Raw genomic sequence first — 25,368 nt, forward strand, 5'->3', positions numbered from 1 at the left:
ATGGAATAATATGTTTCAAACCGACTTGTTTGTAGCTACGCTTGAAAATTATAAATCTTGCTTAGTCCTTTGAAAAAGTGTTAAGAGTTGGATTCGAGATGTCCTAAAATTCAATGCGTATCTTTCTGTCCTCTTTCCCACGTTTATGGCCTTTTCACACTAACCTTAAAGCTTGATTCTACTGTGAATATCTTAGCCAGAGATAAAGATTGGAATGTACGAGTACATACCGATTGCAGAATTGCACATCCAACATGTATATAATAAAGAAATCCGATCCTTTGACAAGAACGGCTAAGAGAGAGAGAGAGATGGTTGTTTTGTCAAACTAGGTTTCTATATGTCTTTATCTCCGCACTTTACAATGTACTCTGGAAGACCGAAGCATTACATAATTTTTAATATGTGTCTTGAATCCGTGTCTTTTTTTTTAAAACAAAAAAGAAATTTTACGCGATTGTTTCAAATTGCATTGGTTTTGCAATTTAATAAATGTAGATTATTTCAGGAAGTATTCTGACCTAGGCATTCCCAAACTACGAAGCAGACTCCTTATCCTGACAAAAATCCCTTTTTTATTATAAGTTACTGTGAAGTCCTCTCATTCACCTTCAGGAAAGACTTTCAAAGGAGAATTTACAGTCATAGACCTTATCTGGCTTGGAGAGCTGCCAGGCCAATATCTTCAAAACTTGGCAAGGAGTCTCTGAGAGTCACGAACCAATTAAGCAAACTAATTGTCTCCTGCAAACTCCACTCCCCTTTCGCTCTTTTATTCCCTCTGGGAGGGGCCATTCATCGTCCACCTGTGGTCTTACTCCCAAGTCGACCCTTGTTCTTTAGCTGTTCCCTTCATCTGGCAACTCGGCACATGCGCACACTGGGAACAGGCTCCAGCTGTTCATCCGCCTCACTGATGACTGACTCCGAAGGCAGCTGATAACTGTCAGATGGCCCTGGTCCCCTCTCTGCCTCCAACGCAGAGCCCTCATCAAAGCCTTCCCCAGACTCCAGGACCGGCTGATGTTCCTCCTCAACCTCCTCACTGTCTGAATCTGCTGCCAGGCGGGCCACAACAGGAAATACTAGATGAGAGCAAAGGCAGAGCCCCAAGATTGTTGGAACATTGCGTTTAAAGACGCATGAATTATGGAACGGGGTACCCTTTCTTAACTAATGTTTACTCAGGGAATGCTTTTGAGAGGATGTGGTTGCGATTTATTAAATAGTTCACAATTATTCTTTTAATCAGAAGACTGCCGAATGTTTATGAGCTTCACTCAGCAATGTATAATCCGTTCAGAATTATAAGGAGGAGGAGGAGGAGGCTTCTAGTTCTCAGTGGATGGTGCAATGATAATGAACACTCAACCCTGGCTGTCCAAGAAGAGTTTATTTAACTGCAGGTGTTGTGTCACGTTCTGCATAAGGCTTGCCGAGTAGCATTCTTTTCCACTGAAAGAAAGTGGCTTGGAAGGGCCAGCTTCTACGTCACTCCATCAGTACAATCCAAAGACACAGAGAAATGCAGTTGTTCCTGAACGACAACCAAAGCATTGGCCAGTTCAGTGCGGCTCCTGGAACCTACCACTTGGTTCTCCTAGACATTTTGGTTCTTTACAGGAGCAGAGAAAGCTTGACTGCTATAAAACAGAAGGTAGGCGGCAGATGTTTGCACGGAGGATTCTGGGATCTCGTTGATCTGGGAATCGTCAAAGTTGTACCAATTCTGGCTGAGAGTATGTCTGCAGAATGCAGTATAATGGCCACCGTCCAGATCTCCAAAATGGTTCTGCAAACAATAGCAACACATTTCAAGTTTACCAAGTACTTCATACAAGCCACTCATGACAGCATATGGGCCTCCTGTCCTAGTTTAATAATCACTGTAATTTTTGGAGGGAGGTGGCTGAGAATCAGTAACAAATGGAGGTTTGTTACCTAACAGTGTCCATTCTTCAACGTATACAGGTAGTCCTCAACAACAGTTCATTTAGTGACCATTCAAAATACAATCATCGTTATTTAATGACCCCATAATTTTTTATTTTTTATTTTGTTTACGTTTATATCCCGCCCTTCTCCGAAGACTCAGGGCAGCTTACAGTGTGTAAGGCAATAGTCTCATTCTATTTGTATATTTACAAAGTCAACTTATTGCCCCCCAAAAAATCTGGGTCCTTGTTTTACCTACCTTATAAAGGATGGAAGGCTGAGTCAACCTTGGACCTGGTGGGACTGGAACCTGCAGTAATTGCAGGCAGCTGTGTTTTAATAACAGGCTTCTTACAGCCTGAGCCACACGGCGGCCCTTGTGGGGTGGAGTCTGGGTAACTGAATGGAGCTAGGAGAATGTTTTAATGGCTGGATGCCCTTCCTGTTGCCAATGCGGAGTTTTGTTCAGCAGATATATTCTCAGTGTGCCCAGAGAGAGAAATATCTGCCTCTACTTAGGATTGAACTCATAGCCTCTTGATTGTGAGGCGGGAGCTTCCACCTCTAGGCCACCGTACCACTCATCATTCAAAGATACAATGGCACTGGAAAAAAGTGACTTATGTCCGTTTTTCACAGTTACGACCTTTGAAGCGTTCCCATGATCATGTGATCAAAATTCAGATGCTTGACAACTGACTCAAAACATTTATGACGATTGCAGTCTCCTGCAGTCATGTGATCCTTTTTTGCCGACTTTCTGACAAGCCAAGTCCATGAGGAAGCCAGATTAACAACCAGATTACTAATTGATCAACTGCAGGGATTCACTTAACAACGGTGGCAAGAAAGGTCATAAAAGTCACTTAACAAATGTCTCACTTAACAACAGAAATTTGGGGGTCAGTTGTGGTTGTAAATCGACCTGCATATATTAGGTGTGTAGTAAGATACGCACACACTAATTCACAACCAAGTTTAACTACAGTGCACCTGGAACAGGGGTGAAATGTAAAATTTGTTACTACCGGTTCTGTGGGCGTGGCTTGGTGTGGGGAGTGGTACAATGTGACTGGGTGGGTGTGGCCAATTTTTATTTTTATTTTTTTACTTTTAAAAGCATTTTTTCCCTTTCTAGACCGGGATGCCCTATGCACGGTCACTCACGCACTCGTGACGTCTTGCCTGGATTATTGCAATGCTCTCTACATGGGGCTCCCCTTGAAGGGCATCCGGAGGCTGCAGTTAGTCCAGAATGCGGCTGCGCGGGTGATAGATGGAGCCCCCCGTGGCTCCCGCATAACACCCATCCTGCGCAGACTGCACTGGCTACCTGTGGCCTTCCGGGTGCGTTTCAAGGTTTTGGTGACCATCTTTAAAGCGCTCCATGGCATAGGGCCGGGTTACTTATGGGACCGCCTACTGCTACTGAATACCTCTCACCGACCCGTGCGCTCTCATAGAGAGGGACTCCTCAGGGTGCCGTCAGCTAGGCAATGTCGTCTGGTGGCGCCCAGGGGAAGGGCCTTCTCTGTGGGGGCTCCCACCCTCTGGAACGAACTACCCCCAGGACTTCGTCAGCTTCCGGACCTTCGGACCTTCCGCCGCGAGCTTAAAACACACTTATTTATTTGCGCAGGACTGAGTTAGATTTTAAATTTACGGGTTTTAAACTGGGTTTTATTTTTATATTTTTAAATTTTTGGCTTTTAGAATAAGTTTTTTAATTGTTTTTACTCTGTATTTATGTGTTTTTAAGTGCCTGTTAACCGCCCTGAGTCCCTCGGGAGATAGGGCGGTATACAAATATGATTAAATAAATAAATAAATAAATAAATAAATTCTACAACCTCTTCGACCGGAGTGGGGAGGGAATGGAGATTTTTCAGTATCCTTCCCCTGGAGTGTGGTGGGAATGGAGATTTTACAGTATAACCAGTACCACCAAGCCACACCCACAGAACCGGTAGTAAAAAAAATTGAAACCCACCACTGCGCCCATCCCATCCCCCCGAGGTCAAACACAACCCTGATGTGGCCCTCAATGAAATTGAGTTTGATATCCCTGTTTTAAAAGAACGTCTTTACTTCATTGAAAAACGTATCTGGTAAAGCCATCCAGTATGATGTATGGATTGGAATATTGCTGTCCCCTCTAATAACAAGTCAGTTTTAGGCACATATGTTTTCTTTCCGTTCGCACCCACCCACCCATATTTTTTCTCCAGTAATAATCCTGAACAAGAAGTGATTGCAAACAACTTGGCGAGTTTAGTTCATCTGCACCCCTACAGCTGTAATTTGGAGCGCATAATAATTTTATTGTCTTGTTTTTATGATATCTACCAGTTTTTTTTCTCGGTTGCATCAATTGGCAAAGCGTGCTGAAAACCTAGCTCCTCACAATAGCATCATATGTTCATCCCTTCTAATGACAGAATAAAATCGTTTTATTGAACTCCTTTTTCTTACCTTCTGTTCATTCATTCTTATCCCATTTTTATTATCTTTAGGAAGTGAACATTCTTGCATACAGATAACTGAAATGTTATCCTGGAATCATCTATTGCCACTTACCACTACGGCAAATAAGTTGTATTTTGGGTTTTTCCGAAAAAGTGGATATATATAAGGAGACAAATCCAGGTTATTTAAAGGATAGTAGATGTCAGTTTTAAGTTTCTTTTTGTAACTGCCTTGACAATCAAATCTGAAAAGGAAGTATGATCTTTATCAATAGTACAAAAGAAATGGTTTTTGAGTCATCTTGGTATATTGTGTAGAGTCAAAGTTATAATAAACACGAGACCAAACTAGCATCTAGTTCTGTTTTAATATATTTCATATCTGAGTGCAGAAAATGAATTAAGAAAAAACACTGGGTATACAAGCATGAGGAGTTTGAATTGTTGTCTCTGCAAGAAATGGAAGCAGCTCCTTACCTCTCAAATAAAATACAGTGAGAGAAATATCATCTCTAGAGGTTTTAAAGAAGAGATTGGACAACCATTTACATAACATCAGAGTTGGAAGGGACCTTGGAGGCCTTCTAGTCCAACCCCCTGCCCAGGCAGGAAACCCTACACCATCTCAGTCAGATGGTTATCCAACATTTTCTTAAAAATTTCCAGTGTTGGAGCATTCACAACTTCTGCAGGCAAGTCGTTCCACTTATTAATTGTTCTAACTGTCAGGAAATTTCTCCTTAGTTCTAAGTCGCTTCTTTCTTTGATCAGTTTCCACCCATTGCTTCTTGTTCTACCCTCAGGTGCTTTGGAGAACAGCCCGACTCCCTCTTCTTTGTGGCAGCCCCTGAGATATTGGAAGACTGCTATCATGTCTCCCCTAGTCCTTCTTTTTGTTAAACTAGACATACCCAGTTCCTGCAACCGTTCTTCATATGTTTTAGCCTCCAGTCCCCTAATCCTCTTGGTTGCTCTTCTCTGCACTCTTTCTAGAGTCTCAACATCTTTTTTACATCGTGGCGACCAAAACTGGATGCGACCAAAACTGGATTTGTCTGAAATGGTATAGGGTCCCCTACTTAAGCAGGGGATTAGACTAGAAGACCTCCAGGATCCCTTCCAAGTGCAGAAATCTCCCCTTAATCTGGCTTTTTAAAACTAATATGATGAGATTTCAATTTCTGTTCTGTTAAATTGTCAACACCTGCCTAACTAGTCAAACTGTGCCACTGAAATACACCTTCCTTCCTTCCTTCCTTCTTTCCTTCTGTAAGCAATTCACCACAGCAGAACGGATGTTGTGTAAGTCAGCCCGTGAAGAAAAATACGCCTAACCTCTTTAAGTGGAAGATGACCATCTTGGGTGACTTGGCTATGCTGGCTTTCACTGCCGCGTCTGTTTTTATTCCACAGCAGGAACAGTTGATCTGGTTGTTCCAGGTCAACACGTCTTGCTGAAAGAAGCAATCAAGGCATTCCTGAAGAAGACGAAGAAGAAGAAGAAGAAAAGAAGTTTGGGAAAGAGGCGTAATGAAGTGCACCACAAGTAAGAAGTAATTAAAATAACAAGTAAAAAAAAAAAGCCAAGTAATTAAGTAACACCACAAGTAGGCAATTTTTTTTTTCTAGTCAGTAGATGTAGCTGAAGTCTGGCAATCCACCAGAGGTGGGCTGCTGCCGGTTCAAACCGATTTGGGCAAACCGGTAACTGTGACCTGCAGATGGGCCTGCCCGCTCCACCCGCCCCGGTGCTATTCCATCCTATATCGCTATGTTTTTGAAGCCACGCACATGTGCAGAAGGCCGCACTCGCTCACATTTTCGGTGCTGGGTGAACTGGTTGTTATAACCGGTAGCAACCCACCACTGCTAGCCTCTCATCGTTCCATCTGATTGGCTAACTAACAGCCATGATGAGCTTGCCCCATCATAAAACACCCATCTGTTGGTATCCTACACTACTGAAGTTTGGCCCCACACAATGCCCCAAGTTACCCTCTTCTTTTGTTCTAGACCAGGGGTCTCCAACCTTGGCAACTTTAAGCCTGGAGGACTTCAATTCCCAGAATTCTGGGAGTTGAAGTCCTCCAGGCTTAAAGTTACTAAGGTTGGAGGCCCCTGGTCTAGACAAGCAAGCGCATATTGGAACAAAGCTGTGATGTGCTCCTTTCTAAGCATGCCCCATAATACACCCAGAATGGCCTTGCAAATAAATATGAGGTAAAAGTTCGGCGTTTGCGGCACACCATGCTACTTTCTCCATTTAATTTTTGTTTTAAATATCGATAATGAGTATTTACACAAGCTGTTGATGGGTACTGTTTTGTTTTCATAGAAATAAAAATAAAGTGTTGCACATACAGAGATATGCAAGGTAGGGAGCCTAGTTAGGTTTCTTGGGCAGGGGTGGGCTTCAAAAATTCTAGCAAGGGGTTCTCTGCCCGGTTGCCGGATGGGCGTGGCCATGGTGGGCGTGGCCATGGTGGGCGTGGCCTAGTTGGCCTTCTGCACCACGGTTGGGGGCATTTTTGCCCTCCCTGGGCTCTGGAGGCTTTCTTCGAGCCTCTGGGAGAGCAAAAATAGCCTCCCCAGGTTCCGGAGAGCCCCTGGAGGCTCGAAACGGGCCCATTTCTGGCCTTCCCAAACTCCCAGTAGGCCCATTTTTTGCCCTCCCCGAGCCTCCGCACACATCCTGCACTTAGCTGCATCCAAAACGGGCCACGTGAGGACTCTGGAGAGGGGAGGGGAGGGGTCGGCAGGGTCAGCCAGGAGTGGGATTTGGGGGTTCTCTGAATTGCACAGAAACTTAGCTAGAGGTTCTCCCGAATCCCTGCGAACCTCCAGCAGCCACCCCGATCTATCAACATCATCACTTCTTGGGATCAGATTGCAAATAGGAGCACTGATATATTGTCCTTCCCTTCCCCTTCCAATCCCTTCCCTTCCCTTCCCTCTTCCCTTCCCTTCTCCCGCCTCCTTTCCCTGCTATTCCAATCACTCTCATCTCTGAGCAGAACACATATCTTATCTTCATAGATCAGGTTAAAAGAATAATATTAAAAATTAATTAAGTACCAACAATAAAGTGACATACAAAACACCTGCGCTACACTAATCCGTTAGATTACAACATATGGGATCTGTTAAAAAAAAAAAGAACTGAATGGGGATGGTTTCCATCCCTAGAGAAAAGCCGATACCTCAAGTGAGCATTCCGATTCATAAGGTATCGGTAGAGATAGCACAGTGAAGATCTCCGTTTTATAAGTAGTAGTTTGACATTCCAAACACATGATATCATAGCTAAGATGTCCTTCAAAAAGTCGGGTGATAATGGAGCAATCACTAAGGCAACTCCTGGATTCCCAAGCAGTTGATGAGCTTCCCTGGTTTTTTTTCTTATTCGTCTATGGAAGAGAAAAAGGAGCCCCGTAAGGAGCCAGTAAAACCAAAAGATATCCAGTGTTAATTATATCCAATTGTGCTGATCAGCATTCTAAAGCTAGATTTACATACTTTTCCCCAACCAAGCCAGGTGTTGTGACTCGTCCTCCCTCCTCTCCTCAGCCAGGCCCCTCCCGTCTCCAACCGGGCTTTTTATCAGACTCCGAGTCTGATAATGGAAATGAGCGGCCTGTCATGACTCCAGCCCTGGCCCCATGCCCGGAGACGATTCCAGGAGTGAAAAGAGTAGCCCGATAAATCTCACTCATGCAGCGTGTGTTTCTTTGGCTCAGTCTTCAGAGCAGGAAGCCAGCCAGGTGGTAGAATTACTCGGGCCTATTCCCTCTGACCCCTCCCTTTCCCAGATGCTGACAGCAGATCCAGCTGAAGACAATTCAGAGGAGGTGGACCCTCGCTTCCGGAGATCTGAGAGGCGATGCCAGCAGAAGAAGGGGTGGGGCAGGCCTGGATAAATGCTGAGTCATGGAGCCACACCCCACAGCCTATATTTTTGCCAAGTTTGCCAAGTTTGTTACGGACTTCCTTGACTCGTTCGTCTGAGTGGGGGTGGGACACGACACCAGGCATGTTACATAACCCTTCCTTCCCTTCCCTTCCCTTCCCTTCCCTCTTCCCTTCCCTTCTCCCGCCTCCTTTCCCTGCTATTCCAATCACTCTCATCTCTGAGCAGAACACATATCTTATCTTCATAGATCAGGTTAAAAGAATAATATTAAAAATTAATTAAGTACCAACAATAAAGTGACATACAAAACACCTGCGCTACACTAATCCATTAGATTACAACATATGGGATCTGTTAAAAAAAAAAAAGAACTGAATGGGGACGGTTTCCATCCCTAGAGAAAAGCCGATACCTCAAGTGAGCATTCCGATTCATAAGGTATCGGTAGAGATAGCACAGTGAAGATCTCCGTTTTATAAGTAGTAGTTTGACATTCCAAACACATGATATCATAGCTAAGATGTCCTTCAAAAAGTCGGGTGATAATGGAGCAATCACTAAGGCAACTCCTGGATTCCCAAGCAGTTGATGAGCTTCCCTGGTTTTTTTTCTTATTCGTCTATGGAAGAGAAAAAGGAGCCCCGTAAGGAGCCAGTAAAACCAAAAGATATCCAGTGTTAATTATATCCGATTGTGCTGATCAGCGTTCTAAAGCTAGATTTACATACTTTTCCCCAACCAAGCCAGGTGTTGTGACTCGTCCTCCCTCCTCTCCTCAGCCAGGCCCCTCCCGTCTCCAACCGGGCTTTTTATCAGACTCCGAGTCTGATAATGGAAATGAGCGGCCTGTCATGACTCAAGCCCTGGCCCCATGCCCGGAGAGGATTCAAGGAGTGAGAGGAGAGGCCCGATAAACCTCACTCATACAGCGTCTGTTCCTTTGGCTCAGCCTTCAGAGCAGGAAGCCAGCCAGGTGGTAGAATTACTCGGGCCTATTCCCTCTAACCCCTCCCTTTCCCAGATGCTGACAGCAGATCCAGCTGAAGACAATTCAGATTAGGTGGACCCTCGCTTCCAGAGATCTGAGAGGCGACGCCAGCAGAAGGACGGGTAGGGCAGGCCTGGATAAATGCTGAGTCATGGAGCCACACCCCACAGCCTATATTTTTGCCAAGTTTGCCAAGTTTGTTACGGACTTCCTTGACTCGTTCGTCTGAGTGGGGGTGGGACACGACACCAGGCATGTTACATAACCCTTCCTTCCGTGCCACCTAACTTCATAAATGATGAACATGGTTTACCTTTTTGAGAGCTTCATGCAGTTCATTCAAGACATATATCAGAAACTCTTGGGCATCCTGCTGGGTTTTCTTGATGAAAGCAGGGTATCGCTCGCCGATCACCAATCTAAAGACCTCGGGAGAGACGCAGTCAAAGTCCCCAAGCCACATATCATTCATCAGATAGGCGAAGGCTGTTGCAATCTCTCCATTCTCCCTTAAGAGGAGAACATATAAGAACACGAGATGATTATTCGCACCCTGCTGGATCGAATCTTGCCTCATCTTCACCAGCAGGATAGAATAGAAGGAATGAGCTGGAAGGGACCTTGGAGGTCTTCTAGTCCAGTTCTCCTCTCAAGCTCAAATCAGACTTGATTTTATTGAGGGCCACATCAGGGTTGTGTTTTGACCTCGGGGGGGCTGGGATGGATATGGCCAGGGTGGGCATGGGCAGCTCGACGTCACTCATGTCAGGGGTGCCTGCGGTGGCCCAAGCACTCTGCCAGCGAAAACGGGCTCCCGAGCTCCGTTTTTGGCTGTGACAGCCTCCTTACAACCTTCTGCTGGTGAAAATGGAGCTCGGGAGGGTTGCGTGTAGCCCTTGCAAGCTCTGTTTTTTCTGGCAGAGGCACCGCAGGCCAGTCCTTCGCTGTTTCCAGGGCTGCCCCACAGGCCAGATCTAAGCACCCGAGGGGCAGGATCCGCCCTCACCCCATCCCGGGCCTTGAGTTTGACACCCCTGGTCTAGACTCTTCTTAAAAACATCCAGTGATGGAGCACCCACGATTTCTGGAGGCAAGTTGTTCCACTGGTTAATTGTCCACACTGGACAATTATGTCCGGACAGTATGTCCTCACTGGGTCAAGGACCTACTCAAGGAAACCCAGTGGCCTCCCAGCTAATGGCCTCTCACTGCCATCAAGGTTGAAAGCCATGTCGAAGAAGCGGATCAACCAACACAAGAGCACTGGAAGGATTAAGCATTCACAGGCTCTGCAAATGAAGCTAGACTACAACTGCTCAAGCAGCTTTGGTCAATTTCTATATTTTCTTTCCTGATTTCTTTTTCTTTTTTTTTGTAAAAAATTAATATGTCTTAATTTACCGGCATTACCAATTTGAGCATCCCTATTTTTTAGCCTCGTTACGGATCGTATTGTAATTTCCACGTGTGCTGTAGGGTGAACAGAAGATTTCTTTTCTACATTGTCGAATTTTGAAATAGTATGAAAGGGCAATTAACTTGGTCATGGTACTACATGTAGTCAACATTAGCCTGGACTTCCTGCCATGAAGATTAAGCCCTCTGTCTTTATTGGCCAGCAGAGCTGGCAGCAGATTTGGACAGTGAGGAGGTTGGAGAGGAACATGGGCCAGTCCTGGAGTCTGGGGAAGGCTCTGAGAGGGGGCCAGGGCAGTGGTCAAATCCAAATTTTTTTACTACTGGTTCTGTGGGAGTGGCTTGGTGGGTGTGGTGTGGCTTGGTGGGCGTGGCAGGGGAAGAATACTGCAAAATCTCCATTCCCACCCCACTCCAGGGGAAGGATTCTGCAAAATCCCCATTCCCTCCCCACTTCTGGGGCCAGCCAGAGGTGGTATTTGCCGGTTCTCCGAACTACTCAAAATTTCTGCTACCGGTTCTCCAGAACCTGTCAGAACCTGCTGGATTTCACCCCTGGGCCAGGGCCATATGCCAGTTATTAGCTGCCTTTGGAGTCAGACATCAGTGAGGCAGGAGAACAGCTGGAGCCTGTTCCCAGTGTGCGCATGCGCAGAGTTGCCAGATGGGTGTGAGGCCACAGGGGGTCGATGAATGGTCCCTCCCAGAAGGAATAAAAGAGGAGCGAAAGGGGAGTGGAGTTTGCAGGAGACAATTACTTCATTCCTGCATTCTTCATGCTGCTGGCAAAGCCTAGGTCACAACAACATGTTAGATATCTTTATATGTTGAGAACCAACGTGACAATCATGCAAACTGCTTCAGATGTTAAAAGAAGCGTACTATTTGTTTTTTAATTAAAATTCTCACTGACGTCCCCCTCTCTGCTTAGAACCACTTTCCTATATCCCTTCAAAGGAGAGATTAGAAAACTCAGCCCAAAGCTTGCTTGACATAAATTCATGGTCCAGGCATTCATATCAAAGAGTGTGATTAAAATCTCTTAATAGGGACAGCAATCTCAAACAGGTGATATAGGTCACCAGGAGTCATTAGAAATAAAAATACAAGGAAGGCCTAAACAAAAACCTGAGACTTGTGAATTAGTTTTTATGGAACTTTGTGGCTTCGGGGGGGGGAAAAATGAAATGATCTTCAGCTTAATATTAAAGAGCAATTTCCCAAAGAACATTCTTGCATAACAAAACAATCCACTTACTTGTCTAACGAGGCTATATATTTTCCAGAGAGGAAATATTCCACCAACGGGGATACACTGCAAAGGCACTGAATTACAGCATTCATATAACATGTGTTGCCTAAATTACGCAGGCCGGTAAGTCCTTGGTATTGCGGGTTTGTGTCATCTCTGGATACATCCATAGACTCCTCCGAAGTCTGCCAGGGAAAGGCACCCTTGCTGCATTTCCAAAGCCAAACAATCGTCAAAGGAGTTTTGAGTCCCAGCATGAACAAAAAATATTTATTTACAAGATATAACAACAACAACAACAACAACAACAACAACAACAACAACAACAGAGTTGGAAGGGACCTTGGAGATCTTCTAGTCCAACCCCCTGCCCAGGCAGGAAACCCTACACCACTTCAGACAAATGGTTATCCAACATCTTCTTAAAAATTTCCAGTGTTGGAGCATTCACAACTTCTGGAAGCAAGTTGTTCCACTGATTAATTGTTCTCAGTGTCAGGAAATTTCTCCTTAGTTCTAAGTTGCTTCTCTCCTTGATTAGTTTCCACCCATTGCCTCTTGTCCTGCCCTCAGGTGCTTTAGAGAATAGTTTGATTCCCTCTTCTTTGTGGCAACCCCTGAGATACTGGAAGACTGCTATCATGTCTCCCCTAGTCCTTCTTTAAATCAGACTAGACATACCCAGTTCCAGCAACTGTTCTTCATATGTTTTAGCCTCCAGTCCCCTAATCTCCTTGGTTGCTCTTCTCTGCACTCTTTCTAGAGTCTCCACATCTTTTTTACATCGTGGTGACCAAAACTGGATGCAGGATTCCAAGTGTGGCCTTTCCAAGGCCTTATAAAGTGGTATTAACACTTCACGTGATCTTGATTCTATCCCTTTGTTTATGCAGCCTAGAACTGTGTTGGCTTTTTTGGCAGCTGCTGCACACTGCTGGCTCATATCTAAATGGTTGTCCACGTGGACTCCAAGATCCTTCTCACAGTTACTGCTATTGAGCAAGGTACCACATATAAATATAAGTTTCCGTTCCAGTTTCTATAAATTAATGAGTTTCCTAGAGACCCAAACAATTGTCAAACAAGTTTTGCTTTTGGCTCGCATCCTAACTTGAATAAAAATCTTCTATTTACGAAAGCTGTATAAATTAATCAGTCTCCTAGACAACAAGGAATTGAATAATAGGACAAGGAAGTTGTTCGGTTGATACAAAAAGAATTAAATGAACCAGTTGGTGCTGAAGTCAAACATGTTCAAAGCTGCTCACACCGAACTAGGATTATTATCATTTAGGGGTGGGCAACTTCCAGTTCTCATCCACACAGGGGGGAAAAAATTACATATATAATATAAACAACAATAGACTTTTCTTGGATCATATCAATCCACAAACTATACAGTAGACATTGCCTAATAATGCTAGCTTGCCTGCCTGCATTTTAAGTTTCCTACCACTTTGACTTGTTAAAACATCTTCAGTTCAGCTTCATAATTTATGGGAAATAGTGCAAAATCTGGGTGATTAAGAGTCAACACCAGAAAACATAACAATGGAGTTAAAAGGGACCTTAAAGATTTTCTAATCCAAGCAGCAGACCCTATACCAGTGGTTGCGAACCTTTTCGGTCAGATAGAAACATCGTGCGCGCTTACGCTCGTTGGGGCTGTGCTCTGGAAAAGCCAAACTTCCAGGTTCTAGCATGCATGCGTGCCTGATGATCAGCTGGCCAGCGTGTATGTGCAAGCTGGTTTTCAGCACTGCCGCGTGTGCGAAGGGATCGCGCTCTGGAAAAGCTGAATTTCCGGGTTCTGGCATACATACGCACCCACCAATCAACTGGCTGGCGTGTGTGCACACATGAGTTTTTGGCACTACCGCATGCGCGAAGGACAACTGATCATTGCACACGCATGTGCACACCAGAAAGCTGGAAGACAAACAGGCAAGGCCGCACATGCCGGTGACATGCCTTCACGTGCCACTTTAGGTACATGTGCCATAGGTTCGCCATCATGGCCCTATACCATTCTGGACAAACGGCTGTCCAGTCTCTCCTTGAAGACCTCCAGTAATGGAGCACCCACAACTTCTGGAAGGAAGCCGTTCACTGATTAATTGTTCTCACTGTCAGCAAATTTCTCCTTAATTCTTAGTTGGAGAAGTCCTTAATAAGTTTCCATCTGTTACTTCTTGTCCTGCCTTCAGGTGCTTTGGAGAATAGAATTTTCTCTGCGACAGCTCTTCATGTATTGAAAAAGCACTAACATGTGACTCCCTAATCCATCTCTTTGTTAAGACTAGACATACCCAAGTCCTGCAATTGTTCATCTCCAGATCTACCTCCCCAAAAAACAAAGGTAAGATTTCTCTATACCCTTCCCTTCACCTCCTAGTCACTAGATAGCACCGTAATTAACTAAAAACCGAAACCAAAAAAGAGAAACAAACTCACAGAAGATAATATATATTGAATTCTTCTGGCATATTTGTTGACCTGGAAGCCATCAGCTGGCTTGCAAGGAGACAAAGCAATGCTTGAATTCAAGTTTCGGGGGAGCCAGTTTACCACCTCCTCTTCATTTTGATGCTTGGTTTTGGGGTTTTCCAGTGCAATCAGATGGTTTCATCTTACTCGCAATTCAGGAGGACCTCCCCCAAATATAAGGGTTTGTCCCTTTGGCGATTTGCACTTCTTCCTGGTGTTTCAATATGGATTCTTCTGGCATCATAAATATACTCTGCCTTGTTGCTAGGCGATGCCCATTGGGATATTTCTAACAAAATACAACACCCAGTGATTCCGGAATCCTAATTCACAATTCTAGTCAATTGCTTTCCAAGAGTTGAATTTCTCTCACACATGGCATACCCGAACCGCAAAGACATTGGCTCCACGGACCCCAAAAAGCTTCATCGATACGATTTTCTCCTTCCAGCAACGTCTTCTAAACAAGGGTTCTCCTAAGCAGTCGTTGCCTTAACTTTGGGCTTTATAGCAAGGCAGAACTTTAGCAAACAATATGGACAGCTTTAAGCCTCTCCTTATTCCTCCGTTAGTAGAAATGGTGTGTTGATTTATCAAGAAAGCAAAACGAAAAAAACTTCTTGGTTGCTGCAGTGGCTTCTGGGACTTAACGCCCTGCATCTTGAAACTTTGAGCAGTTTTCACTTAACCTGAATGAATGCCCTTATTATTTGCCACTATGGATTACAGAGCCCAAACAATTCCCAAAGCAATAAAAATGCCTTTTCCATTCCCCTTTCAGGCGGTTCAAATAAGGAAAGAGGTCAGCAGTCTAAACAAGAATAAATTTATTTGGGATTGTTTAAAGATTTATTGATATATAAAATGTATACAGTTTAATAGCTTTAATACACTTTTATTTCCTCCCCCAGCGACATAAACCACCATTTAAACAGCTATTGTGTTCGTGCCTTAAGGTCTGTATCTATAAGATACACTACAAATTTTTTTAAAAAAAGAATTACTAAGCGTTATGATGCCTTTTAATTAAAAATTACAATTAGTACCTATTTAACAAACAAAACAAAACAAAAAAACCTTGCAGCATGAAACTTTAATTGGACAAAGAGGTTCTTGTTGAATTTTCAACAAATTTGGACAGGTAAATTACATTTTATCGGCATAAAGTTGCATTGCAATCTCCCGTACAATACATAATGTAAATTCAACCCTATTTTCTCTCTCTTTTAAATAAGTCCCATAGATAAAACATAAAACGATGCATTCTCACAGAGTATTGAGCACAACTGAAAGTGTTTTTTTGGGGGGGATGTCACCTGGGTTGTATGGCAACCAGAACACACACACTCTCTCTCTTCCAATATATCAAAAAGTTGCCAGGCACTGCTGGTTCTCACTTGCAAGACCTCGAAGTCAACTTGGTTGCTCACTGGAAGCTGAGACGACATGGACATAGCAAGAAATCCCCAAGACGACTCTTTGTCTGCATCGTTTTGAGATTTTGGATCTTTCCCAGCACGCTGCGGGTGGGGAGGGGTAACATTGGAAAATGTCCTACAATCCCATGTGTACATTCAGGTTCCGTGTAGAGGTCGAGAAGATCTTTGGAAGGCAACGTGAATGAAGCAGCCCGTAGGTTTCCAAGAACACCTGTGTTCACTTCACAAAGACAACTTCTTGTCCCAAACCAGATCCTATGCTATTTTCTCTTCTACCACTGTGATTCACCCCCACCCTCACCTCCCTCACCCCCCACACTTCCAAATCTCACTTAGACTTTTTTCCTACTCGTAGACAGTGCCTTAATAAAACTGAAATGTATATCGGTTTGATTTTTAAAAATGGAGGAGGGGGGATTCATTACACGTAATCCGTCCCACGCAAACTGGCTCCACGCTTCTGTGGGTGAATCCTGATGCAGGAGACAAGGCCACTGAACGTCAGGGGGTGGGGGGGCGGGATGGGGGGGTGGGAAGAGAGAAGGAACCAGAGGTTCACACACCCCTTGTAGCTCGAAGGTTCACGTACCTTCTAGCTCAAAGCTTACTGGCACAAAGATCGCTATTCTTAGGAGCAGCTCGTTCCCACTCAGCCGCATAAAAAAACTATACATGGCCGGGTGTCCAGAGACCATCTACGGGACCCCCTGAGGCGTGTCAAAGAACCCTTTGGCAATGGAGCAGGGGGGTGGGGGGTGGCTCTCTCCCATTTCTCTGATCGGATTGACAGAAACCAGCTGCCAATTACCCAGAACACCTTCTGCCTTAGGACCACTGAAAGCCAAACTGTCATTTGGTCATATTGCACTACAGCATGAAGGGGCGGGGGGGGGGGAGAGAGAGAGAGAGAGAAAGAGGAAGAGAGAGAGAGAGAGACACCCCCTCCGCAGACCGTAAGATAATAAAATGGACAGTTTATTCCTTCCGCTAAAATGCTTCTTTTTTTAAAAAAAAAAAAGCTACTTCATAAATACTTAATTCAATTCCACCTCAGAGGAAAAAGGAACTTGGAAGAATAAATCGACAGCTTGCCAGCTCCTCCTCTGCAGATTCTGCCCGCATTTCACAAGAAACCCTCCCTAAACTACAGGTCAGTTTCCTGGACCAGAGCCGGCGCAGAGAGAAGCAGGGCACCGGGATCTGACCGACGGTTGCAAACGTTTGGTAAAAAGCCAGGGTATCATGTTACAGCATCAAGTGTCTGGAACCAGTTGAGTTGGATTCTTTGGTGCAGCTCCCGGGCTGAATAGTCAGTTCTGGAGAATCTTCTTGAGGCAGCAGGATTTTATCCGGGGTGTAGTCATTTCTTTTCAAATCTGCAAAAGGATGACAATAAAAAACAGAGAGTTGCAAAGGTGCCTGGTTTATTTTTTTCCCAAGAGGCAACTGGACTTTCTGGTTTGTTTGTTTTTGAAACCCAACGGCAGTTTGGGGGGGGACGGGACATTTTTGCTCTCCCCCGGCTCTGGAGGCTTTCCTCAAGCCTCTGAGAGGATGAAAAAGGCCTCCCCAGGCTCCGAAGGCCCTCTGGAGGCCTTCCTGAACTTCCAGTAGGCCTGTTTTTCTCCCTCCTTGAGCTTCTGTGGGTGCCCATCAAAACCGGCCACGTGGGGACTCCTGGGAGGGGCGGGACGAGGTGGGCAGGGCCAGCCAGGAGTGAGATTTGGGGGTTCTCTGAACTGCACAGAATCTTAGCTAGAGGTTCTCCTGAACCCCTGCGAACCCCCAGCAACTCACCCCTGTCTACCCTCCCTCAGAGACTAGAAGCATCCCCAGAGGAGTGGCGTTTCTTTTCTATATGAAAAGCAATCTATGAGGGAGAAATTCTTGCCCCTTAAACAAGAGTGCCTGGTTTACCTGGAAGCTTAAGTTTCCGACAGCAGGAGTTACAGTGATGCTTAGCTCTGAAATTCTTAATGGCATCTTCTCCCAGGTTGGCAGGACCAAAGACCATATCGCTTGACCTTGGAAATAAAACAGGTTTCCTTTCAACATTCTTTACCGGCACACGAGGACTTCTGCCTCCTAGGAAGAACAGTATTTCGATCGCTTACCTTTTTTCTTCAGCTTTTATTACAGAAGGGTCGGTCAGGTTTTCTCCAACACCTTCACAAGAAAGAGCAAACGTTATCAATGGGATTTGTTGCCCAGAAAAAATCTGGGGTCCACAAAAGAGGCAAGGACCAAGCCAGGTACCATATTTAATGTCAAGAAACACCACGCCAGCCTCTCTTTCTCTCAACTGCTGAATAGCAAAGGTTTCTGCCTAATCATTACAGGTGGTCCTCGGCTTATAATAGTTCATTAGTAACCATTTGGAAGTGACAACAGCACTGAAAACAGTGACTTATGGCCATTTTCCACACTTACGACTGTTACAGCGTTCCCAGTGGGCATGTGATCAAAATTCAGATGCTTGGCCACTGGTTCATATTTATGATGGTTTAAAAGATTTGAAGATTTTTTTAAAAAAAATATAACAATAAAGAGGAAGAAATAAAGGAGAAAAGTTCTTCTGGAACATTTAATGGAATGAGAAGGAATTCAACTGAGCTGGTGACTGTTGGAACAGCACAGTCTTTCTGTACCACTTTATAAGACCTTGGCAAGGCCACACTTGGAATACTGCATTCAGTTTTGGTCACCATGAGATAAAAAAGATGTGGAGACTCTAGAAAGAGTGCAGAGAAGAGCAACCAAGGAGATTAGGGGACTGGAGGCTAAAACATATGAAGAACGGTTTCTGGAACTGGGTATGTCTAGTTTAATGAAAAGAAGGACTAGGGGAGACATGATAGCAGCCCTCCAATATCTCAGGGGCTGCCCCAAAGAAGAGGGAGTCAAGCTGTTCTCCAAAGCATGTTGGTAGGACAAGAAGCAATGGATGGAAACTAATCAAGGAGAGAAGCAACTTAGAACTAAGGAGAAATTTCCTGACAGTTAGAACAATTAATCAGTGGAACAACTTGCCTCCAGAAGTTGTGAATGCTCCAAAACTGGAAGTTTTTAAGATGTTGGATAACCATTTGTCTGAAGCGGTGTAGGGTTTCCTGCTTGAACAGGGGGTTGAGCTAGAAGACCTCCAAGATCCCTTCCAACTCTGTTATTCTATTCTATTCTATTCTATTCTATTCTATTCTATTCTATTCTATTCTATTCTATTCTATTCTATTCTATTCTACTCTATTCTAGTCTATTCTAGTCTAATATATTCTATTCTATTCTATTCTATTCCTATTTCTAATTCTATTTAAAGCTACAACGAACAAATCTTCATTTACCTTGCAGATCAAGGACCAACAGCTCTCCTCGTGTGTATTCATATGTCCAATGGCTGAAAGCCAGCATGACCTCCTCCAACATGTTGGTTGGAATGATTTCATCTCCATTGTTGTTGTTGTACTTCCTGAATTCTCCAGTCATGCATTCTTCAACCGCAAACCACTGACCGGCTGAGTGGCAATACAAGAGGAACACTTCCAAGAACCTTAGGAGGAAACATAGTTGAGTAGAAAAGTAGTTGAGCGAGAAGCTCATTCCCCGCCCCCCGCCCCCTTACACGCACTAAAAGAAAGGGGGTGTCACACATCCAAATCCTCCTTAATACAAATAATACGTTATTTATTTGTTCAATATCCAGGAATATTAAATTAGTTGTCTGGTTATATTTTTATAGAAATCTGTTCTTCTGTTTGTGTGCGTGTGCGCTCGCGTACACACACACACACACGGAACAGCTAGCAGCAGCAGTTATTGTAGATGAATGTGGTTCAGGGGTGCTATTCAGAAGGTTCTGACAGGTTCTGGAGAACCAGTAGCGGAAATTTTGAGTAGTTTGGAGAACTGACAAACATCACCTCTGGCTGGTCCCAGAATGGGGTGGGAATGGAGATTTTGCAATATCTTTCCTCTGCCTTCCCCCGCCACGCCCACCAAGCCACACCACACCCACCAAGCCACGCCCACAGAACCGGTAGCAAAAAAAATTTGAATTCCACCATGGGTGGTAGATTTCCTACATCTAGAAAGCCAGCATTAAATCCACCACCTCTGTCATGCAGATTAAGGAAAACCCACGTACTACTTGGGTAATTTGGTCTAGAAATGAAAACAGGAGGGCTTTGAACACCGAGAAGACATCGTAAGGTTTACCTCGGAGAGTATGGAATCGATTTGGGCTTCATCTGATTGAAGGCAAAAGTGAGCTTCTGTGCAGCCCGTTGCTGCTGAATTTCCTAGGCGGGATAAGAAATCCACTTTTGTAACAAAAACTCCCAACTATATTGAAATCCTGAACAGACATTTTCTACGCCGCATGTCCATGTAACGTGTACATACCGTATTTTTCGGAGTATAAGATGCACCGGAGTATAAGACGCAGCTTAGTTTTGGGGGAGGAAAATAGAAGGAAAAAATCTGCCTACCAGGTATTCATGTGGCTAGCGTCCTTAGCTTCAGCACATTAGTTTGCTGGTTTTTATCCCCTGCTTGGGGATACAAACAGCTTCTAAAGCACAACTGATTTTTGGGGAGAGAAGCAATGAGAAAAATGGGCAAACCACGGAGATTGCTTCACTTGCTAGCACCTTGTTAGGGCTGAAAAAAATGGGTGAGAGTCGGAGGGAGCAGGCAAAGCACGGAAGATCGCTTCACTGAAAAAAAGCTTCTAAAGCACAGCTGAGAGTCGGAGGTAGATCGCTTCACTCGCTAGCACCTCATTCGGGCTGAAAAAAAGCTTTGAAAAAGCTACATTCAGAGTATAAGATTCACCCAAATTTTCAGCCTCTTTTATTTATTTATTTATTTATTTATTTATTTAATCAAATTTTTATACCGCCCTATCTCCCGAAGGACTCAGGGCGGTTTACAGCCAGATAAAAATACAGAAATCATACACAATAAAAAACTAATTAAAAAACTTATTTAAATATGCCAAAATTTAAAATTATAATTAAAATGATAAAACCCCATTACCTAAAAATTAACAACTAACCCCAGTTAAAATTAAGTAAAACTTTTAATTTAATTTTAGGAGGGGAAAAAGTGCGTCTTATATTCCAAAAAATATGGTAATATACACATATGTGTGTGATGACACAATTTAGCTACATTTGTCATTGCGAACTTGAAAGCAACTACAAATAGCTTTGGTAATTTGAAAAAAAAAATATTTCTAGAACCATTCTGTAAGATTATAGGTAGTCCTCAACTTACAACCATTTGTTGAGCGACCGTTCAAAGTTACAACAGCATTGAAAAAAAAGCACCTGGTCAGGTACTGGGCACCTGATCAGTATTTGAGATGGTTGGTAACTGGCATGTGCAACTTATGATGGTTGCAGTCTCTCCTTTTGCGGCTTTTTGACAAGCAAAGTCCATGGGAAGCCCAGATTCACTTAACAGCCGTGTTACTAATTTATCAACTGCAGTGATTCACTTAACATTTCTCCTCTTAAAAATGACTTTAGATGAAAACAATTTCAATTCTTCTGAGAATTTAGGACCACACATTAAATTCCAGTTAAACTAATGTATCGCTCTTGCCTATATACAAGAATCCGGTCAACTAGTGATTGCGCAACACGGCACAACTGCAGTGATTCACTTAACAACTCTAGGATAAGAAAGGTCGTAAAATGGGGCAAAAGCCACTTAGCAACTGTCTTGTTTAGCAATAGAATTTTTGGGGTCCATTATGGTTGTAACGCGAGGACTACAGCGAAAGCACTATCACGGATATAGGCTGACTCCACTGAAGCGTATACAACATTTAACAGAGGAGAACTGGGCACCTTTGGCAGGAAAAAAACCCCCCCAGAAGGCCGAAGAACGAAGGAAGCAGCAAAAAAGAAAATCATAAGTATTTGCTTTTGCCTCAGTGGTGCTGTAAGCATCTGCCCTTTCTGAGCAAAAGTACAACTTACTCTCAAGCAAAGGTGTAACACTGTGTCTTCTTTGTAAATGCTTGACCAGGTGTTCACAACTTCGGGGAGAAACGATTTGATGATGTAAAGGTGACCTGATTTCAGAATATCGTACTCGGACCAAGTGCAGGCCACCTTGAGGGCTCGTCGCAAACCTCCTCCCATCTCTTCCTTGCTTAAGAATTCGATTTTGGCACAGAGACCCAGCTGAGACCAGGAAGACATGCTGTTGTTCAAAATATTGGGAGAGCTTTCCTCCAGACGGTACACAGTGACTGGTTCTCCTATGATGTCACCAGAACAAAGTTAAAAATACAGGTAAGGATTAGAGAATAGCACTAGCAACAGCACTTAAGACTTATATACCGCTTTACAATGCTTTACAGAGTCAGCCTATTGCCCCCAACAGTCTGGGTCCTTATTTTACCCACCTTGGAAGGATGGAAGGCTGAGTCAACCTTGAGCCTGGTGAGATTTGAATTGCCAAATTGCAGTCAGCCGGCAGTCAGCAGAAGTAGCCTGCAGTACTGCACTCTAACCACTGTTCCACCACGGCTCAGAATATTAACCTATCCAAGATGAGTCTTGTTTGAAAGAAACAAAATCTGATTCATCTTCACTGGATGAGTAACTATCCAATATAAATGAATGAACTCAACATTAATTATAACATTTGCTTTTTGATCTTCCATCGCCTTTCACTCAAAACTCCAGTTAAGAATCAGAAAGAGTGCAAAAGGAAGGAAGGAAAGGAAGAAGACACAGCGTTCATCTTATCTTGTTCAAATTTCATAGTAAAATACAAGAAACAAAGTGTTATCTTTATCAGAAATTGATTATATAAAAGAGGAAAAATTCTGGTGCTAGGCTACATTCCCTAAAAAAGATAATCGATGTTAGAATTTTTTTGGTACCCAGTGAAGACAAATTTTACTTACTCAAGTATTTTGAGCACCTCAGTTTGCATAATCCTTCAAACTGCAGACATTCTGTTTGCTCTTTTGTATCACAGTTGCCTGATATTAGGGTCTTATTTGTTTTCTTGCGTGTTAAATGGTATATTATATAAATTGTTGTAATGCCTACCAGGTCTGTTTTGACCCAATGAAAGGTCATCTAGAAAAACTTGAAATGAATAAATGAAAATTCGTACCTCTTGGAGGCACCGGGGTGAACGGTATGCTTTGCGATAACCTCATCAAATTATTTCTCTCCACAGCTATAGAGAAAGACAAGGCAATCTATTGTAGATTAAGGATTATAGTGCTTTAATTTTTTTAAAATTTCATTTCAGGAGGTTAGGAGACTGACCTGAATAGTAGTAGGTGGTATCCATAATGGGCTTGAAGGGGGAAGCTATACCTAAAATAAATAAATAAGTAAATAAGGTCCTATTGTTTTTTGCATACTTGCTTCATGATTAAATTAATAAAATGTGTTACATTTTTAGAAAGACAGCAATGCAAAAAACGAAGCTTTTCAGGTAAAGTTTCATCAAACTCTTAACAAGTTATAAATGTAACACTCAATTAAACCCGCGATGTTCAAAACACTGAGGAGAATTAACACCGCAACGTAACAAAAGATAACTTCATCTTGGCTGGATGAGAACAAAAAGAAAATTTCTTTTTGAAGAGCTAAGGTATTAAAATGTCCACCAACATTTCTACTGAGATACTTTTGTCCGCAGTTAAATCTGAATGATTATATTGAATTTAAGAAAGGTTATTATAAAGACTGAAGTATAACTTACCATTCAGTGCATCTTCCTCAGAAGACCTACAAGTAATAGAGACACCATTAAAACTTTAGTGACATTTACATTTCATGGATTTTAGTGTTCTCATATTTATTGTAAAGGAAGAGAAAATTCCTCAGGAAGAATATCCCAGAACAGGGAATGTCTGTATAGAAGTATTACTATGTAATAATGTAGGTTTTAATTACTACCAACAATGGCTACCAACTTGCCTTCCATTGAGGACCTGTATACTGCACGAGTCAAAAAGAGGGCTGTGAAAATATCTACAGACCCCTCACATCCTGGAAATAAACTGTTTCAACTCCTACCCTCAAAACGACGCTATAGAGCACTGCACACCAGAACAACTAGACACAAGAACAGTTTTTTCCCTAACGCCATCACTCTGCTAAACAAATAATTCCCTCAACATTGTCAAACTATTTACTAAATCTGCATTACTATTAATCTTCCATCGTTCCCATCATCCAACTCCTTCCACTTATGACTGTATGACTGTAACCTTGTTGCTTGTATCCTTACAGTTTATATTGATATTGTTTCCTGATTGCTTATGACTATCATTAAGTGTTGTATCTTAGGATTCTTGATGAACGTATCTTTTCTTTTATGTACACTGACAGCATATGCATCAAGACAAATTCCTTGTGTGTCCAATCACACTTGGCCAATAAAAGAAAATTCTATTCTATTCCATAAACCCAACCAACCAATTAAGAATATAGGGCTTCAAATAAAATGTAATTTATGGTTATAGCTACTTTCATGCCTCCTACGAACATAACCTGGCAAATGAAATATTATATTTTCTCATGCTTCTTCGTTTGCACTTTTTTTCTGTAGGAATTCTTATACATCAAATCAAGATAGCCTCAAGCAGTGGCAGAGTTACTGATCTCTGGAGATAACCAAAGGCATAAAAGATAATGTTTTAATGCTCAGTAAAAAGATGTTTTAATAGTTTACTTACATTTCATTCCTGTAGGAAGTTCGACCTTGCAACCAATCCTGGAAAGGAAAACCAGGAACGAGTCCATGAAATAGAGGTTAATTGCTGGGTTTAATGTCAAACCATGATCCAATTATCTGTCATGTTAGGTTTCTCTAATGCTGTTTTGCTGAGCCAAGAAAAATCATTTAAATTGCTCAAAGTGGCTGAATGAGCAGATCAGTTGTGATGATTTCAGCTCCACCCAATTGTCTATTTTTTCCCCAAGTTCTTTCATAAGGAACACAAAGACTATACTCAAGAATAAAAGAATGCAAAAACGGTTGAGTAACTGCTTTTTTCCCCCAAGGTTATCTCCATACTACAGGGGTGTCAAACTTGATTTCATTGAGGGCTGCATCAGGGTTGTGTTTGACCTCGGGAGGGGGGAAGGGGGAATCGGTGTGGCCAGGGTGGGCGTGGCCAGCTCGACATCACTCGTGTCAGGGGCGCCTGTAGTGGAACGAACGCTCTGCCAGAGAAAACGGGCTCCTGAACTCCGTTTTCAGCTGTGACGGGCTCCTGCAACCCTCTGACAGTGAAAACAGAGCTCGGGAGGGCCACGTGCGACTCTCCCAAGCTCCGTTTTCGCTGGCACAGGCACCACAGGCCAGTTCTTCGCTGTTTCCAGGGTGGCCCCGTGGGCCAGATCTAAGCACCCGTGGGCCGGATGCAGCCCCCAGGCCTTGAGTTTGACACCCCTGCCATACTCTAACAAATGCTGGACTTCCTGAGCTGTCCT

General features: G+C 43.4%; 2 protein-coding genes across 5 annotated transcripts in view; both read right to left on the reverse strand.

The window, feature by feature from the left end:
* Nucleotides 1-661: 661 nt before the first annotated feature.
* Nucleotides 662-14,473, reverse strand: USP50 (ubiquitin specific peptidase 50). The gene is made up of 7 exons (XM_058156489.1): nucleotides 14,421-14,473; nucleotides 11,973-12,173; nucleotides 9,612-9,807; nucleotides 8,723-8,929; nucleotides 5,736-5,878; nucleotides 4,513-4,645; nucleotides 662-1,792 (listed from the first exon to the last, which is right to left on the reverse strand). The coding sequence occupies exons 1-7, from the start codon at nucleotides 14,471-14,473 to the stop codon at nucleotides 1,601-1,603; spliced, it is 1,125 nt and encodes a 374-aa protein (XP_058012472.1). The 3' UTR covers nucleotides 662-1,600.
* Nucleotides 14,474-15,263: 790 nt separating this feature from the next.
* TRPM7 (transient receptor potential cation channel subfamily M member 7) overlaps nucleotides 15,264-25,368 on the reverse strand; it is a 69,033-nt gene continuing 58,928 nt past the window's right edge. For all 4 annotated transcript variants that reach the window (XM_058156510.1, XM_058156509.1, XM_058156508.1 and 1 more), the window contains 10 exons: nucleotides 24,609-24,646; nucleotides 23,630-23,655; nucleotides 23,188-23,238; nucleotides 23,030-23,095; nucleotides 21,877-22,160; nucleotides 20,105-20,187; nucleotides 19,234-19,439; nucleotides 18,007-18,058; nucleotides 17,810-17,916; nucleotides 15,264-17,268 (listed from right to left, as the gene is read on the reverse strand). In XM_058156510.1, the coding sequence (XP_058012493.1) occupies nucleotides 17,138-17,268; nucleotides 17,810-17,916; nucleotides 18,007-18,058; nucleotides 19,234-19,439; nucleotides 20,105-20,187; nucleotides 21,877-22,160; nucleotides 23,030-23,095; nucleotides 23,188-23,238; nucleotides 23,630-23,655; nucleotides 24,609-24,646 (1,044 nt within the window). In that variant the 3' untranslated portion in view covers nucleotides 15,264-17,137. The remainder of the gene's footprint in view (nucleotides 17,269-17,809; nucleotides 17,917-18,006; nucleotides 18,059-19,233; nucleotides 19,440-20,104; nucleotides 20,188-21,876; nucleotides 22,161-23,029; nucleotides 23,096-23,187; nucleotides 23,239-23,629; nucleotides 23,656-24,608; nucleotides 24,647-25,368) is intronic.

The sequence above is a fragment of the Ahaetulla prasina genome, chromosome 13, assembly GCF_028640845.1.
Source record: "Ahaetulla prasina isolate Xishuangbanna chromosome 13, ASM2864084v1, whole genome shotgun sequence".
Taxonomy (NCBI): Eukaryota; Metazoa; Chordata; class Lepidosauria; order Squamata; family Colubridae; genus Ahaetulla; species Ahaetulla prasina.